Source organism: Heterocephalus glaber, unplaced genomic scaffold (assembly GCF_053883595.1).
Source record: "Heterocephalus glaber isolate CG9 unplaced genomic scaffold, H.glaber_assembly_v1.0 deba00001481, whole genome shotgun sequence".
NCBI classification, from domain to species: Eukaryota; Metazoa; Chordata; class Mammalia; order Rodentia; family Bathyergidae; genus Heterocephalus; species Heterocephalus glaber.
The window spans coordinates 46,383,174-46,402,015 of record NW_028258317.1 but is presented as its reverse complement, the minus strand read 5'-3'; the positions used below and the strand labels follow the sequence as shown (position 1 = coordinate 46,402,015).

The 18,842-nt window shown below is 41.9% G+C and overlaps 1 protein-coding gene across 8 annotated transcripts in view; it reads left to right on the top strand.

Annotated features, from left to right (window-relative positions):
- The window catches only part of Rcl1 (RNA terminal phosphate cyclase like 1), a 64,325-nt gene that overhangs the window by 39,790 nt on the left and 5,693 nt on the right, over positions 1-18,842 (top strand). The window contains exons 1-5 of one of the 8 annotated variants that reach the window (XM_087183482.1): positions 3,876-4,040; positions 4,340-4,414; positions 5,423-5,548; positions 9,685-9,841; positions 14,007-14,110. In XM_087183482.1, coding sequence (XP_087039608.1) covers positions 5,448-5,548; positions 9,685-9,841; positions 14,007-14,110 — 362 coding nt within the window. In that variant the 5' untranslated portion in view covers positions 3,876-4,040; positions 4,340-4,414; positions 5,423-5,447. Of the gene's footprint in view, positions 1-3,817; positions 4,041-4,339; positions 4,415-5,346; positions 5,549-9,684; positions 9,842-14,006; positions 14,111-14,444; positions 14,570-18,842 lie in introns of those variants that run through there. The other 7 variants (XR_015439927.1, XR_204902.3, XM_013069693.3 and 4 more) reach the window with 7 other exon arrangements.

The window sequence follows — 18,842 nt, the reverse complement described above, 5'->3', positions numbered from 1 at the left end:
TATTTAATTCTTACTCTGTGTACTTTGATAATCACTATAAATTTACATCCTATTTTATAGGTGGGGAAGCTGAGGCTTGAGAATCTTAAGGAATTTGTTAATAACGTCATCTGTCAATAATGGCAGAGCTGGGTTTTAAACCCTGTCAGTCTGACTGTGGAGCCTAGGCTTTTAGCCTGTGGTTTTTCCTGTAGAAAGGAGAGGACAATTGAATGGAGCTTGTGAAGAGGAGCAGGAAAAGAAGCCTGGTTTGGGCAGAGCAGTGGTTCTGTGCAGATGTATCGTTGCACTCTGACCCTGTGCAGTACCAGGCAGTGCAGTGTGACGGGATTCAGGTGGGTCAGTAGCATTTGATGGAGAAGACGAGGCATGAAGACAGGAGCCAGAGAAGAGCTGAAGGTTGTCCTGAGGAGTTGGCATTTATTCCAGAGTCAGTAATTTCCATCTGGAGACTGAATTTGTATATTATGAGGACAACTTTAGAGGTAGTGTAAAAACTTCTGGGTCATGTGCAAATTTTGAAAAGTATGAGTTCAAAATCATCAGCTAATGGTAACCACATAGAGGCCGACTTAACAGAATTATTGTGCCCAAGAGAGAGACAAGAGAGTAGTGGCCCAAGAACAGGGGAGAGCTGCTAAGTATGACAGGTTCTAGAGGCAGAATGGATGTGCTGGGGTTCACCTGGTCTGTGAAAGGAATGGGGAGTTGTTGAAGGTGATTTTGATGTTTCTTGCTAAGGACCCAGATAGAGATGTTTGCTCTGACAGGAGCTGTAAAAGTTTTGGGTAGGGTGGGATAGAGGTGAAGATAGGATCAGTTTTATACATGTCAATTTGAGGGTCCTTTAATATGGCTACAGGGTGATAAATTTAGAAAGGAACTTAGAAACATAGATCTATCACTCAGGATCAAGGTGAAGGCTAGAAATGAATGATTTGTAATCAGCTACTGTGTAGAATTCAAAGGGAGAAATGTGGAACCTGAGACTACCAAAACTTGAAAGCAAAAGCAAGAACTGAGGAGGAGAACGAGGAAAACACAGCCCCTTGGGAATCAGGGCCAGCACCTTCCAGGACCCCAAGAAGTCAGCGCTAGATAGGTGTGTTGTGTAGCAGAACAGCAAACTCTGATTAGGGAATTCTGTTTTAGGATTTCAGATCTTGAAAGTGGTAAAATTGTAGGTGCTGACAAGAGACCTTGGGGGACAGGCATTAGAAGCCCCGGAACTGGATAGGCTGGCAGTGACTTTCCTGTGGGCACGTGACCAGGGAAGGAGGCAGACCAGAACACCTGCTTCTCCTGGATGGGTTTGGTGCTCATACTCAGTTTGCATTTCCAAGAAGGTTGGGGGATGGTCTTATGCATAGGAAAATAAATGTGGCATGGATTGAGTTTCAGAGGCTTTGATTAAGCTTCAGCAGTAAGTGGTGAAGGATGTGGAGTACAGTAGGCTACACAGCTTCGAGGTGGAGGCGGTGGTTGTTCAGATGAAAGATCAAACTTGTGGTGCTGCCTGAAGTTCTTTGTAAGAATCATCAGGAGCAGAAGATTATATAACAAAACACCCCTAGATTGTGATCCAGTCAGTTTTCTACATTGCCCACTAAATGCCAAACCTTGTGTGTGTGAGGAGAAGGTGGGCAGGTTGAGGAGAATGGTTCCTGTCCTGGGAACCTCAGCTTGATGCATTAGACCCAGTCACTTTTGAAAGTGATGTTCAACCTAATATTCTTGGGTATAGAGGACCTGGAACAAAGTTATGAAGAAGATTATAAAGAAATGGAAATACAGGGCCAGGGATTTACCTCAGTGGTTTCGCTGCCTGCTGCGCAAGCACAAGGACCCGAGTTCAATCCTCGGTACCAAAAAAAAAAGAAATGGAAATACGATGTGACTGGATATGTTTTTTAAAAAACCAAATATATCTTTTCTACTGAGCCATGGCAGTCACTTATAGATGGATCTTGTTAATAGGTACATTGTATTCCACTATACAGAGAACTAAAAAGTCAAACCCTGTTCATCGCATTTGAATTGTTTTTCATATACAAATCCTATAAGCTTCGATGATCATTTCAGGGTTTTTTGCAAATTTTTTTTCTGAGATAGGATCTTACAGTATTGTTCAGGCTGGCCTTGGACTCACTGTGGAGCCCAGGGTGGCCTGGAACTCAGGGGGATCCTCCTGTATCAGCCTCCTCCTAAGTGCTGGGATTACAGGCATGCACCACCACTCCCAGCCATTTCAGATTTTTGTTGTCCTCATTTGAGATGTTTCCTTTTTGCTCTATTATGGCATGGAGCTGTACTTGGGATCTAGTTTCTGTAGTTTGGAAATGTAATTTCCAGTAGTATGCTGTTTTGACACAGTTGTGTTGTAATGACAGAGGTTGCATGGAGGCCGTCGTACTGGGGCCCCCTGTGCCCTCTGTACTGTGTCTGCAGAAACCTCTTGAGTAGTCTTTTGGTAATCGTTCTGGGGTGGGGTCTTTGGAGGAGAATGTCAAAGAAAACTCGAATAGCTGTGGCATCCAGCCCCGTGGGGGCAACTTTGTTCCTGCCTGGCTTCTCTTGGTAGCGTTCTTAGAAACTCCCCTGTATAGAGTCTGAGCCTGGAAGGCACATGCACGGTCCTGTATCCTTCTCCTCTTTGAGGCAGAGATAGACCCCAAACTATCCTGGTGCCTTCTTTCTAAGTAGCAGAGGCTTTCTCTCCATTCCCCGGAGAGGTGAACGTTGCTCACATTTCTGTCTCAAGACCAAATGTTCCTGCTGCTGGTCAGCAGAGCTGCCCATTTAATAAACAGTCAAAGGAATGTGGGTTTGAGTGATCACCTTCTTTGCCAGTTTTGGAGCCTGGGGGAAAAAAGAGCTGTTTTTGGCAAAACTTTAGTTTTGTGGTTTTTTTAACTTGTAAGACTGGCTGACTGTTGCACTGAGTTTAGTGGGTTGTTTTCCCATAGGAGGGCTTGAGCTGAGAGAACTGTTTCAACTGAGCTACCCCCACTCCTGCCCTCGTTCATCTCCCCCCTGGCATTCTGCAGAATGATGACCGACTGGTCAGCGCCTCGGAGGGAGCTAATGTTGGTTTCTGCCCACAGCTGTGATTACACAGTGAGTTTACCTTTTATTGAATGCCACCTACTCTGATTCTCCTTGCTGTCTGATGTGGGGTGAGAGAGAAAGGAACAGTGTTTTATTTCATGGTGCTATTCCAGAGCTTATGATTTGGTATATAAGGGTTAGATGAAGAAGCTGGGATAGAAGTAGATGGAGAGGGCGAGTTGGGCTTTTTCTTTACTTGACTGTAGGAAAACTACTTTGAGAATATCTACCTGTCTGTCTCTTTCACCTTTCTCTCTTCTTCTTCATCCCTCCTTCTCCCCCCTCCCTTTCCTTTTCTCCCGCTCTCTTTCATACCCTCCTGATTTTTATAATCTCTGGAGGGATGAGAAGAAAAATGTTTTTGGAAGTCAGATCAGTTTAATTTTGAGTAAGTATCTTAATTCTGAACTAGAAATTGTGGCCCTTGACACAAGGTTGTTGTGAGCATAAAACAAAGTGATAATGTGTATGAAAGAACTTTGGGAGCTCTGAAGACTGGGATTGTGTTAGGATAGTGACATCTCCTGAGCTCTTCTGGGGAGAGTGGGTAGGCTCAGGCCTCAGAAGGACAGCACCCACTGGGTCCAAAGAGTATGAGACTCGGGACTGTTTGTTTAAAATATCTGTGGTCAAAAGTACGTTCTGGACAGAAGAGGTAATGATGTAACTGGGCTCTGTGTGTGTATTGAAAAATTCTTCTTTGTTCTTTCCTCATTTCAGATTTGTCCTTTGAGTCAAGTTAAATATTTGTAAGTTTCTGAGTACAAAAGTGGTGTATTAGAGAATTGTGAGGGATACAGAAGTAAAGCCCTGCCTTTGTGGGTGTGTGGTCTCTTCAAAGAGTAAGAGCAAGATGTGTACATGGGAAGGCAGATACTCTGGTAAGCTCAGGTGGAGATCATAGTAGTTGCATGCCGGCTGCAGGCCTTCAGGTGAGACGGGGAGCTCTGGACTGGAAGAAAGGGAGAATGCCGTTCAGGTTGAAGAATTTAGACTGTTTGAATGTGTGGAGGGGGTAGTGGATTATCGAGGATGATCACACTGAGCAGGCTCGAGTGTTAAAACTGGCGATCCAGAGGCTAGGAGTTATCGAAATATTCAGCATGAGGGAGATTGTTCTGCTAGTGAAGTGGTTGTGATGGGTCAAATAGGAAAGCTAGATGCCAGGTCAAGTTCCTTGTACATATTTTGTTTCTGTAGCTCTCATGAAAATTAAATATGTTGTTGATAGAAACTCTTGAACAGCTGGGCTGAAACGGACAGATCACACACCTTGCTTTAGCTCTTGGACTTGCCATGTGGATTTGTATCCAGGTGGTAGGATCACGTGTTATTTTTTCATTTCTTTAGTCCTACATATATAGCTCTTGACCATACATTGCACATTGAAAGTGCTAAATATTTAATGTTTAGATTGATGTATGGGGTTGGGAAGAGTCATTCTCTGTTATAAAGTCTAATTTTAGGTATAATTTCTACATCTAGAAGCACTAGACTTTTCACTCACGTTACTAATACCTTCCCTTTTTTGGAGGGGTGCCCTGTTGTAGAAGGACTAGTTATCAGTATTTTTGATAATTATTAGTAGCAGGTAAGGGAAGTATCATATACTAATGGAGTGATTAGTTCTTATACAATAGAAAACAGGCTCGGTAAGTTTGTTTAGACCTTTATCAACAGCAGCCACCTTGCTCTCTTACTAAATATTTTCTGTTTCCTTTGTCAGCATACCAGAAGTTGGATTGGGATTGGCCCAGGTCTGCCCCAGGGTGGTGTCTGTCCTGGCCTTAGGTTCTTAAGAGATACTTAGTGGTTACAGCAATGTGAATGGACAGAGACTAGAGAAGTATTCTCAGGTGTTGTACTTAAAAGGGTTGAGGGTGTAGCTCAATGGTAGAGAGCTTGCCGAGCATGAGTGAGGCTCTGGGTTTGATACCCAGTACCATAGGGAAAACAGAAAAGAAAAAAAGGGAGCCGTATCATGACCTGCAGAGAACCAGACATATTTACTCCTTCAAGAATTGGACCACTGCTAGAGAAAAGTGTGTGGGTAGGAAGTGAGAGTTGGGGAACTGTGACGTTTTCCATTCTTTGAATTTGTAATGTTTTCATCATGACCATTTAGACTTACCAGTAAGAATGAAAAAAGTTGAGTTGTGGTACCAAAAGGTGATTAATTAAATACAGTTGGAAAACAATGAGATCATAATCTCCAGTTTGTTATTTTGATTCCAAAAGTATTTGCCAGCTTTAGAAGTGACTTTCTTCTGTCCTGGAGTCTCAGTAGCCAGACATCCTTAACTCCAGCTTGCAGATACTCTGTACGTGTGTCACCTCAGATGGCAAACCGGATTGTGGATTCTGCAAGGAGTATCCTCAACAAGTTCATACCCGATATCTACATTTACACAGACCACATGAAGGGAGTCAATTCTGGGAAGTAAGTGTCTCCATTTTGGATTGTTCTTCTGCAGCTACCTGAGCCTTTTTCATGTGCTGTTTTGAAGTTAAAACTGCCAGCTTGGAGGCTGGGCTGCAGAGGAAGAATGATTTCAGAATTAATTTCCTTCTGACTTATTGCTCTTGTCACCAGCAGGCATTTCTTGGGTGCCTGTCACATCGAAAGTATCCCAATTGCTAGTGCTGGGAGCTGAGGTCTAGTACTTATCGTTGGAGAATTTAAACCTATCTATTAATAAACAGTGCCTCAAGCTTTAAATGCCATTTACACTCTGCTCTACCAAAAAATTAAAGTGGACAGAATGCTTCCACTGTGAGCAAAGAGAGAATGGGGGAAAATCCTTACTATCTTAACTGCAAGTCAGCTTTTCTTTCCATCTGTGGGAACAATATTCTTAGATCCAGAGAAAGTTGTTGCAGATTTTAATTTGGTTTACTTAAAGGCCTTGCTACTATAAATAAATAATTAAATCAACCCACCAAAAATTTTAAAAATTGGAAATTAAAATATTTTAATAAATAAAATTAAAATGAAAATAAACAGTGGTCTATATACTATAAATGTCTATTTTAGGATTTGCTTTTTTATATTTAGAAACCAGGAATTTGGGGGTTACAAAAATAATCTAGAAAATAACTGAAGAAATAGTACAGTGAACACCTGTGTATCTTCCTATTGCTTATAATTAACAATGAATATTTTGCCACTTTTGCTTTACTTCTTTCTGGCTTTTCTTTTTTGCTGAATCATTTTAGTATGAATGATAGCATCATTATGTTTTGTTTTGTGTTTTGATACTGGGGATCGAACTCGGATCCTTGCGCTTATGCAGCAGGTGGCGAAACCACTGAGCTAATTCCCCAGCCTTCATCATTATGTTTTGAAACTAAAATTTTCAGGTGCTGTCTCCGAAAAATAATCAGGAGTCTGAGGATAGCTATTTGTTGGTTAAGAAGTCATGTTTTTCCTAAAAGACAGCAGAGCTCATCATTTTCACAGCTGTTCCACCCAAGGTTTCTTTTAACTTCAGCAGAAAGAGAAAAGAGAGAGAAGGTGGGATGAGGGGTTGAGTGTGAGTGAATATTTTTAATTTCATGAGGCCCAGTGGAGAGATGAAGGTGGTTTCAGAAGTTCAGTGATGGCTCATATTCCAAAGAAACAAGGGTGGTGTCGTCAGAGGTTAGAGTTAGGAAAGGGTTTGTGTGCAAAACTTACCCTTTCTTCTGGGAGACTAGAAATGTTCATGATGGTCCCAAACCTTTGTTTCTCCAGTATCAGCAGTGCTTGCCTCATTTACACATTGAGGGTGATAATGTTTGCATCCCAGAGTTATTATAAACATTAAAAGGTCATAAGTAGCTAGGCATGGTTGTGCAAGCCTGTAATCCCAGCGTTATGGGAGGGTGAGGCAGAAAGATTGCAAGTTCAAGTCCATCCAGCCTAGGTGACTTAGTGGCTCAGTGAGACCCTGTCTCTAAAAGGGTACGGAGGGTAGAATGGGCCGGAGATATAGTTCACTGCAAAGGCCTTGGGTTAAATCCCCAGTACTGCAAAAACGAAAACAAAACATATATGTAAGCAATTAATGCAGTGCCTCACATGTAATAGGTGCTACAGCATGATAGCCATTCATGCTGATTTTTCCTTTTCCTTTTCCCATCTTGGCTGGAGGTATGGAATATATGTCAACTGTCAGCTGTTTCCTGGAAAGGTGATTGCAGACTGGGGGAGGATAAGTAGCTGTAGGAGCTGTCTAAATGCCCTGATCTTGATACCTCTGTCTGGTCTTAGCTTTGCCAAAGAGTGGGGAGTAATGAAGCAGGGCAGCCTTGAAGTCCACACTGCCTACCGTTAGCTATAATGTGGCTTTTTAATAATGCCACTGGCTCAGTTGACAGAAATGCATCCTCAGGCTCCATACTTGCTAACTGTGAGGTAAAGCCTTATGTATGGATCAAGGTATGGATGTGTGGTCATCAACTCCAAAACCTTCATTTTAAAAATTACATAAAAACCAATGGATGATTTGTGTTTAGTTTTCTAAATCTCTAAGTTACAGATGAAAAATGTTGATTTTCCTTTTCTGTTGTAAAATTATAAAGTCATGGATTCCTCTTGATTCAGTGCAGTATGCATGAGTTAGGCTTGTTCAAATGTAGGAGCAACAGTGTATGTTATGGCTGTGGCTTAGAATCCTGGCGGCCAGCCCGTCTTGGTGGATTTTGTTAGTACTTTGACCAGCATGCACATTAGTCTAGTGTAGCCCATTTTGACTCTCACAGTAATTTTTTAAAAATCTACTCCTTTACCAGTTGGAAAGCTCCAGTGAGGTCGCTTGATGAGAGGCTATATATGTCACTCTAACATGAAATAGGCCTGATAAGGCACATACCCTAAATTGGGGGAAAACAATTGGAGCACTGTACATAGAGGTTAATCTGTGTTCTGTGTTTTCTCTAAAGTTCCTAATATGATAGAGCAATTCTGATTAAATGTAATTTATTGTAATGGCACACACCACAAAAAATTTATGTGGACGAAGAAATTTAGAAATGCAGGTAAGTGGGTTAAAGCAGCGGTGGTAACCTGTCTCGTGCCCCACCCCCACCTCACTCTGTTTTCTGTTCATGTTTCTGTGCCACTGCTTCTGTCTCTAAGCTGCGTGTCCTCACCCTCCTCCTGGTCAGATTTGGGATTTCACTAGAATTTTCCATGTTTCTTGGATGATGGGTGCTGTTTGATTGTTATGCATGATTCCGAATGCCCTTGAACCTTTGCTTAAATTCGTAACTTGCTGGATCCCCTTGCCTTAGCAGGTGTTACTAACCCTCGACTAAATAGATGATTGAATTTTTCTGAAGAAATTAAGGATTGACCAATGTAGTTCTTCCATATAGTGAGCTCATATTGTGTATTTAAAACATTAATTTTACACAGGTGTTCGAAGGTAAATATTTCGGTTCATCTTTTGCTAGACACACAGAAGATATTTTATGAACAGTGTTGAATTGTGTTAAAGGAGGCAAATCTCTCTTGCAGTTGCATGTGGATCGTGCTGCTAGGAAAGCTGCTGGATCTTGATGACATATTTGCTTCTGAGGTGTTGGGCAAAGTAGATGAGGCATCTTAGAATTTGAAACATCTTGGAATTTTGTGGAGAGATTTTTGTTTTAATTGATTATGGGCTAATTTTCTTTTGTGGTTAAAGTGGTTGTTACTAGGTTCTGTGAGGGCAGGAACTCATGTTACCAAGGTACCTGAGGTCCCTGGCTCTTGGAAACCTTCCCTCAGATGCCTGTTGGATACATAAGTGAATGAGTCACCTGTAGTCCTGGACAAGAAGAGTGTTTGGGTCTGGCTGTTGGGTGGCAGAAACACACTGGAAGAGATCATAGTGCCAGCTTGCTAATTGTATTAATTGAATTCTGAGTTTAGAGCTTTCCTTTGGGGCACATAAAGGTGGCCCTTATCTAGGCCCTTTCTGGATTGTGTCATATTTTTCACTATGGTATTCCTCAAGTAGAGTTTTAACCAGGTGATCTCCAAGCCCCTTGTACCTCTTGGATTAGTTGTACCTGAGGGTTGAATAAGTGGTTTTGGAGTCTTAAGGCTTGCATTTGAAAAACATCTCAGTCACTTTCTAGCTGTGTGGACTTGGTTCCAGCAAGTTAATTTTGTCATTGCCTCATTTTAAAATAGAGGCAGTGGTAGCTTCTCTGCATGGTTGTAATTTCATAAGTATTATTTGCAAAGCCCCTGTAATTGGCAGAAAGTGGGTACTCTCAATATCTGGCAGCCCTGTTAACATTTTCATATACTGTTGGTTGTTGTGAACTCTTGTGGTAGGAGCTGTTGCAGAATAGAGAAGCGAGAAGGTGAGGGAATGAGGACTAGTAGGAGAAGCAGTGCATACTGCATGTCTGTTGGTTCTACCTTGTTTGCCCTCAGTAAGTCGTCTGTATTTCTAGTTTGAGCTAGCTTTCACTCTTAATAAGTGAGGCTTAGGGAACCCAAAGGAAGTCTTCAAATGCCATCCAAAAGCTGTCTGTCTTCTCTTTCTGTTTGTTGGTACGCGTGCCTTTACCTACTCAGCATCTGTGCCTTCGAATCTCTAGGTCTCCAGGCTTTGGATTGTCACTGGTTGCTGAGACCACCAGTGGCACCTTCCTCAGTGCTGAACTGGCCTCCAACCCTCAGGGCCAGGGAGCAGCTGTGCTTCCAGAGGACCTCGGCAGGAACTGTGCCAGGCTGCTACTAGAGGAGATCCACAGGGTACGTATGTCCTCAGCCTCTGGGAAAAGAATTTGGTGCTCTTCAAGGGTGTAAGCCAAGGAGTTAACCAGTGTGTGCATATGCTTTAAACAGTTTATCCTTAACTAGTTTAAAGGATTAGTTGAATTAGCAGAAATCCAGCTCCACTGGGTTGGGACACAGAGCAGGTATGTTTTAATGGGGCCAGAGGAGAGATCTGGAACATAGTCATGAAAGAGAATGAAGGTTAAAAAAACATAAAGCAGGGAAGGTGAAGGTGGTGACTACCACATCATCCTGACCAAATAGAGCACCATCTCAGTGCTGCCAGACATTGTCACTTGGGAATGGGGAATCACTTTTTCTGATTTTTCAAGAGAAACTCAAAATCTATATTTGTTTGTGGCAGTTGATTCAGATGTAAAATAATATCAGCAGGCTATATTTTGCACCATATTCTAGAACATAGAAGACTACTTAGGGAAGGTAAGCCTGTGTCACAGTATGGTGGGGCTTTGGAAAGTGTGAGAATCTAGGAGCGAAGACCCAGCAGTACAATGATGAAGACAGGCCTTACCATTTTGCTTCTGCAGCTCAGATCGACCTGTCTTCTCTCTGGCTATGGTCTTTCTGTGTCAGTCCATTCATACGAGATTTACATAAGCCTGCACACACTTTTACTGCTTCCCTTAAATAGGTGAGCTGATGGAAGTAAGGAAGAAATTGTGAGGGAGGGGAAGATGGTGGCAGGAGGAATAAGATGCAGTTGTTTGAAGATACATTCTCTGAGATCCTACCTCCTTGGTTAGAGGACGCCACAAACCTGGTTTCAAGATTTTGGTTAGTCTGTACCCTCTTTAAAAAAAAATTTTTTTTTTTTAGTACTGAGAATGGTTCCAGGGCCTCTGCACTGAGCTACATCCTCAGCCCTTTTTGTTTTTTATTCTGAGACAGGGTCTCACTAAGGTGCCCCAGCTGGGCTCAAACCTGTAATCTTCCTCCCTTAGCTTCCTGGGATGCTGGATTACAGGGATGTGCTGCCACATCTGCACCTCTTTTGCCTTGGTTTTGCATCAGGAAGGTAAAACTTTTTTGTGCACATGTGGAGTCCAGTCAGGCTCTGTGTGTGCCAGGCTTCATACTCTTGACTGACCACTAATGAGAACTGTACTTCAGCTTGCTTGCTGTTCAAGGATGTGTAATGTTAGCAAACGGACCCTCTTCTACATATAAGGATCTTTTCTGTATCTTCACATTTATCTGTGTGTTTCTTCCTGGTTCTTAGTCATCTCTTTATCTCCAAGGGAATTTTATCCTATTTGAAGTAACAAAAAAACCATATCTGAGTTCAATGAGTAAAATAGGGTAAGTGCTTTCAGTGGCAATTTTGTTTTCTTTGGTCCTTCCTTTTGCCATTGGTTCATTTTATCAATCATGGTGGGAGGGAGAAGCCTGGATCCTGAGTGTTGCTCAGAAGACAGCTTATAGGCAGTCTGCTCCCCACACCCAAGTCAGCATGCCTGAAAATGTCCTTGAAGTAGAAGTGTTCTGTCATGGATTTTGTGCAAAGTCTGCCACAGATTTTTTGGTGCCAAATCAGTTCATTTCTTGATGCTAAATTTAGTGATTTTGGGGAGGAAATATGTAGTAACTAAAAGTTTAGGGTAAATGATGAAGAGGTTGCTCTTCCAGTTAGTTCATGAAGTCTTTCACCTGCACATTGGGATGCATGTAATGTTTGTGGGAGCTCAGGGAAACTCATTGTGGACTTGTGCAGGTTTCCTTTTCCCAGTCCTGTGGTGGCTGGCAGGCTTCTGTCCCTTTCTAGAAGATCTTGGAAGAACTGAAAGCCCCACATCACAGAGCAGTGTAGTGGGATCCCATGGGTGCAGCTGGAGTTTGAATTTTGTATTCCCCATAAATAGCAGAGTATTAACCTTGGAGTGAAGTCACAGCCCACCAGTGCACAAGAGGAAAAACATGCAGTTTGGATTATGGTATTATTATTTTCTTTTCTCTAATTGAGATTTTCATTAAGCAGTTTTATTGTTCCTGGGTCAAATTTGTTTTGTTTTAGTTGTTAAGAAAACTTCTTTTGTGTGTCTGTGATCTTTAATTAGTAGAAAGTTGAAAAATCTTCATGCTTTTTGAACAATGCTTTATGGAGTTGTGACGCAACGTGATTTGAATGAGCAACAAAAAGGTGCGGTTTATTTTTACCAACATTTTAAGGCTTTGACCCAATTCCTCCTATTCACCAGTTACCAAGTTTTCTCAATTCTGTATCAGGCTCCTGGAATTGCCCCTTTTGTATCCTTTCCCCTGCTCCACTGCCACCTTTCCTGCTTGGGGCACCTCACTCACATTCACATCCCACCTTAGTCAGACCTGGATTATGTGTGGAAACTGGCTCTCTTCCCTGCCAGAGGGGAAGTCCTTTCCACATCCTTCTGTATCTCCATCTCCCTCCAAACCCTGGTCTGATCTCTGCTCTTCTGTGCATTTACTGGCTCTTCACTTTCCCAAGATAAAAGTCAGAACTCTTGACTCAGTTAGGGAAGCCCTACCTCAGGCTGGTTGGCCCACTTTCCCTCTGCAATTGTGCATGGCTCCAGTCTGCACCACACTGGCCCTAGTTCATTATTTCTCCCATTTTGCTGCTTTTCTTCCTCCCCAAAGCCTGGTGATTTCTCCAGGGCCAGGTCAAGTCTGTGCTTCCTAAAAGCAGCCTCCCTCTAGTGTTGGGCGAGTGGCACCCCGCACCCCATGCCTTGGCATCTTTTAGTCCCCACCATTCCCCCCATGATGTTCTGTACACATGTAATGCACATTTATTGCATTAAAATGCTAGTCTAGTACCGTTAAGAACAGTGCAATAATAGCATAGTGATAGGAAGCAGAGACTGAAGAGAACAGTTTAATTTTAAGGAATCTTCTGAAGGGGAACAGAATTAGTTTTCTTGATCAGATTTCCTGTTTTTTATGGAAAAGAAACTTTTGTCCTAAGTTTTATTGAGGTGAACACTATTCCCCATTCTCTGTTAAAACTTAGTTAATTTAGGAAGACCAATAGATTTTCATCAAGGCTAGTAGTAAGATAAACCCCTTTTTTTCCTATATCCTTGTCAGGGCTACTAAATGAAGTCTGACAGCTGGAGAATGAATGTTTGCATCTGAGAGTTGATTTGTTCCCTAACCTACATGCATTAAAAAGGAAGGGTTTTTCCCTATAAATAGCGCTGACAGCCACCTGTTCTGTTCAGAGTCTAGCCTGAGACAGCAGTGTACCATGAGCAGGAGCTGGATTTTTCATTGTGGACTTGTGCAAAGTAGTAGAAATTCTAGGTCATCCTGCTCATGCAGTGTAGAGTGTGAGTTTAAATTGTTGTAAATAAAGTTACCCTAGAAAGAATAAACAGAAATAAAGAAATTTTAGTCACAAATTTAATCCCAGTAGTGGGTAGATTTAAATCAGCTGAAGTGATTGAGAAAATGAAGAATGACAGAAGAAAAACAGCCAAAGCCATTGAGCCTCAGGAGAAAGGTTTTGGAGAGAATTTTATTCTGCTTATTGATTTGGAAGAAAAAAGAAGGGCAAATTTCAGGAATAATGGATAAATCATAAGCATGGAAGGATCTGACTGTAATAGCATTCCAGTTTGAAGGCACCTAGGAAGGAGTAAAGAAGAGAGGTTAGGAGCATTGTGAGCAGTTTCTGAGAGTACTGGAGTAAGTGTAGAAGAGCATAGTCCCAGAAAGAATGTAAATGCTTTAAAGGTAAAAAGCCTTTTGGGTCAAGTAGTGTTTTTCTGAGACAGATTAGAGAAAGGTAAACATCATTCACATATCCCTTGGAATTCATCTACTAGAACCCATTATGCTTTTTTTACTTATACTCAATAAAATGTCCCACCCCTACTCCAGTTTCTAAGGGAAAGTTTAGTTTTTTCTAGATTCTCTTCAGGAAATTCGAATGTCTGTTCATTTTGATATCTCAGTTATTAGAATTGTGTTGGTTAACTGTTAGTTTAACCTCCTCAAGTTAGTTGATAGAATGGTTACTTTTACAAGGCTGTATTCTGTGGGCTGTAATGTTCTGAATATGTTGCTGGTCCCCCCTCTCCTGGGTCGTGTTTCCATTTCTGGTTTGTACGGTGATTAATCATTAAAGTGTTTGTATTTACAGGGTGGATGTGTAGGCTCAACCAACCAAAGTCTGGCTCTGCTGCTCATGACCCTTGGACAACAGGATGTTTCCAAAGTCCTGCTAGGACCAATCTCTCCTTACACGTAAGTTGTTTTCTTTCAGCCTCATCATTCTGTCCAGTTTAATTTTGTAATTGCACAAAATGACAAATATGCATATCCTGTCACATGACCACCTGCTTGTATTGATCCTTAAATGAGCCAGCAATTGCCACTCTTAACCTGGAGTTTATTTTTATACCATCTCTTCCTTTCTTTCCTCATTCCCAACTTTCCTGTGTAATTAAACTTGCATGGTATACATCGGGCAGTTCTTTTGTCTGTGCTTTAGATTTTTATTTCCATTTTTGTGGTAAAACTTCTGGTTTTCTGTGGCTTGAATTTTGCTCTTAATTTTTAAAATCTCTCTATTCCATAGCAGTCTCACTTGCTGTGGCAACTGGGCTTTCTTTTTCCAAGATGATAGAGTATTAGCTGGCTGAAAAAGATGAAGAAGGGCAAAGTTCATGGTAATGCTGCTAGACTAGTCTGGAAATTGTAGAGGTGAGTTTGGGTGTTTTTATTTTGTTTTGCTTTGTTTTTTGGTACTGGAGATCGAACTCAGGTCCTTGCACTTTCAAGGCAGGTGACGGAACTACTGAGCTAAATCCCCGGCCCCTGGGTGTTTTTTTTTTTTTTAGCAGAAATTGATTGCTAATGTGTAAAAGCAAGCATTCTCTAAAGCAGTCAGACTTGAATTATGAAGAGCACAGTGTGAAGAAGAAAAAGCAAACAGCACAATGAAAGAAACACTTCTCATCAATTATAAACAAGATTGATGAAAACAGTCTACTGGAGTACTGACTCTGTATGTATGTGCAAATGGCATACATGCATTCATATACTTAGAGATGATTCTATGGCCATCTGTGGTAGTAAGCTGGGAGGGAGGAAGTTCTCAGCTAGATAAGAGACTGAACTGTCCTTTTTCGGTTATCATGGTACCGATGCTGTATGTCTGAAAGGTACAGTACTGTGATAACTGAAGAATGGTGGTGCCATCACATTGAGAATGAAAGAGGTGAGGACCGCAGTGAGGCCTGCAGCCGCGAGCCATGGCTTTTGGGGTGTGGAAACCTGGAGTTTGAAGAGAGTTTGGGGGGGAGGCTTTATTTTTTATTTTTTGAGATGGTGATGGGGGAGGGTTTTTTGAAACAAAAATGGAGGAGAATACATTCTGTTAGCAGTGGGGGAAGACTGATAAGCAGGGAACTGGCAAGCAGCACATTATCTCTTGATAACATGTGTAAAGCATTTCACAGGACAGGAAACCTAAAATTGAGTAATCCTTAGTGACATGCTCACATCAGTAGTCAACACTGCGAAAATAGACTTGGTGGAGAAGTGTTTGCAGTGAAGGCGAGCACAGCCTAAGTGCAGAGATTGGTTTTCCATGGCGTTTGCCAAAGCCAGTAGCTGGGACCACCCTGACTACTGGCTTTTTAGCCAGTGCCATTGGCACTACCTTCCCAAGCTCTGCTTCAGGGCCACAGCAGACCTCACACAGCAAGAGTTGCCTCAAAATGTGTGTGGTCCTGGGACATGGCCTTTGGCAGTACATTATGTGAAAATGGAATATATATATATATATTTTGACACTTTTTAAAAACTTTTGGAGACTTTTTCAGTTTGGCTCTGAGGAACTTTTATGCTCTTTAGACCCTCAGCTTCACTGAAGATGATAAAATGTGATGACATTTGTACAAGTTCCTGTGTCAGATGGCCATGGTGGCACACGCCTGTAATCCCAGCACTGAGGCAGGGGGATCACTGTGAGTTTGAGGCCAGCCTGGGCCACATAGTGTGTTCAACGCCAGCCAGAACTACATGGTGAGACCCTGTCTCAAAAAACCAAAAAGATAAAATGAAAGTTCCAGTGTCATCCTTAGCACACCTTTCACCAAACATTAATTGCAGTGTTTTCTATAAACCTTGTCTATATTACTAAATCTCCAGGGAAAGCAGTGATCTGCTCTGAATGGAGCTTTAAAAGGGTAGGACAAATTATAAGACTGTGCGTTTTAAGACTGAGGCCTGGAACTTAGCTGCATTCTCCTTGGATTACCTGCCTCAAGGCTTCATGTAGAGGGGCCTGTCATAGGGCAGGAAAGGGCAGCCTCCCTAGTACAAGGAAGGGAAAGGAGTGTGTTTTCAAGAAAGCTATCTTTTTGCCCTTTATCATCATGGAAAGTTCAGTGGTCCAAAGTGATTAAGGGTGAAGGTGATTCCTTATAGTCATAATTAACATCCTATTTATGGGTACATTTGAGGGTAAAATGGGACAGTCTATAGTCAGGGTCTTCATGGTAGAGGGAACAGTTTATTCTAGTTGGATGCAAGAGCTTTGGAGACCAAAGTATCACATTTATTTTTATGTGCAAAGACAGGACTCTTGATTTTTAGAGGGTTTTTTTTGTTTTTGTTTTTGTTTTTTGGCACCAGGGATCGAATTTAAGACCTTGCACTTGCCAGGCAGGCACAGGGCCATTGAGCTACCTCCTCAGCCCTAGGACTCCGTTTTATGGACCATCATATTTCTAAAGAAAATCAGAAGCAAGACCTCCTTGCTTAAAAAAAATGTATTTCTTCTGGCAGGTTGCACATGTTTTGATTTGTATAAATAGTTTTTAATGTCTGTTTGCAGGACACTGGGATGAAAAAGGATGTATTTTCTTTCAGTGTTGATTTCAAGCCCTTTCTGGAAATTACGAATCTCTGTGTTCCTCCATTTCCTCTGCCCTCTGTCTTGCTTCAGGATGTTGTTGTTAGTAGTTTTCTGACTACTCGAGAAAGTAAGTCTACATTTGTGAAATTTTTGAGGGAGGACAAAGAGGTTTTTTTTTTTCCCAGTAGAATAAAATAGCATTAGCTAATACAAGTTTGTGTATGTGTTTGTGCGTGTGTGTGTGTGTGTTTGTGTGTGATTTATAGTTGGTAACAGTGGTTCCATCCTGGCTCAAAGAGCTTAATTTTATAATTTATATTTGAAGACTTGGATTAAAGGCAGGACAAATAGATATCAAGGAACATCTTAGCACTTTTAGGAACTTGGACGGGACAGAGGCTACCAGAGCAGGTTACCCATGTGCAGACCTCAGAGTCTGGCCTATCTGGACTTGAGTTCTGGCTCTGCCACGGAGTCATTGGTGGACTTTGATGAGGTCCGAGTATCTCTGAGTCTTGGTCCTACCTGTAGATGAGGTAGCTGGTTCTGGAGTCATGGGCTGGAGGAGCCAGAGTGAAGCTTACGTGAGTCCCAGTGCTTGGTGCTCCTGGCAGTATGCCTAAGGAACTCAGTCAGCACTGGATGCCTTGGCTCCTGGACACCGCTAGCCCTACCCCAGGCCTTTCCCCCCTAGGCCTCTTTTTTTAAGTTTGTGACTAACTTTCCCCAGTCATATTTACTTTGCTTAGTAATGTGACTGAAGGAAGTTAGTCCATGTGGTCATAGATCCATACATATCTTATTTACCATTCCCAAGAATTCTGTAAGGTAGATATTTATTAAACAAACATGGTGCTTACTATAAGTCAGATATTGTTTCCCTTTTTTTCTTTTTCTTTTGTTTTGCCGTGGTGAGGATTGAATCCAGAGCCTCATGCATGCCAGAGAAGCACATTATGAGGAGCTGCATCTTCAGCCCCAATACTGTTTTAAGTGCTTTAACTCATTTAGTTTTCAGCATCACCCTATGGGTGTGTAAAAACCAGGTACTATTATATATTCCGTCTTATAGGTGATAGGATTGAGGCACAAAGGTTATGTCATATCCCAGCATCACACAGACAGGAAGTGGGATTCAGCCAGGACATTTCATCTGGAATTGCTGCTTCCCTTTACCACTGTGCTCTTATGAGACTTGGGATTCCATCCATTATCATTGAACTTCTATCACTTTGCCTGAGGCAGGATGCCATGCTGCATTGTTTTCAGAAAAGTTCTTTCAAATTCTGTTATAAAATGATCTCTTCCTGTTTATTTGGAAGTTTAAAATAGACCCTACCACTGTTTTTTCCTGACACCTCTCCATTACTTGTAAAAGTTTAACTCTCCTTGTTAACTGCCTGATCAGGGCTTCTTGGACCACCTAGCTGGTAGATAACCTATATTCGATCAGCAGATTGAGTGGCTTCACTGCTGTCTGTGAACTTGCACAGTACCCTCTGCTTTTGTGAAGTGCATTGCTGTACATGTTTTGATGCTTTGTCACCTTGGTTATGTTTGAGCCCCATTTTTCACATGAAAAAGAGGTCAATTACTTGCTCATGGTGAGTTCCTGAACAAACTTGGCCTGCAATCCCTGTCTCCCAATAATGCAGCCAGCCTGTTCTGTTTCCTCTTACCCTGTAAATAAATCTAGTAACTTAAATGGGCTTCAGAAAAATTGTTACTGATAGAAAAAAAAATATTACCAACATATTTAAAAGTTGCCAAATAATGGCTACAGAGAATCAATCCCATCAGGCAGATTCTTTTCTTAACCCCACATCTTTCCCCTTGACCTCCAGAACAACTTCTTAACACATGAGACACAGGTGATCCCAACTGTGTCCCATATTGAAGGGGCATGGGAATTAGGTGGGTGGTACAGCAAAGGGCAGGACCCTCTGTCATGGTTCCTGGAGAAGACAAGCTGTGTCTAAGGTCAGGGTACAGCAAGTCTTGGGTGGTTGCGAGACAATGGATAGGTGACTGTGAGCCTGATGGCCTATACTTGTTGACCAACAGTGGCAGCAAAAACAGCCCATCTTTTGAAAATACACAGGAAAAATTACC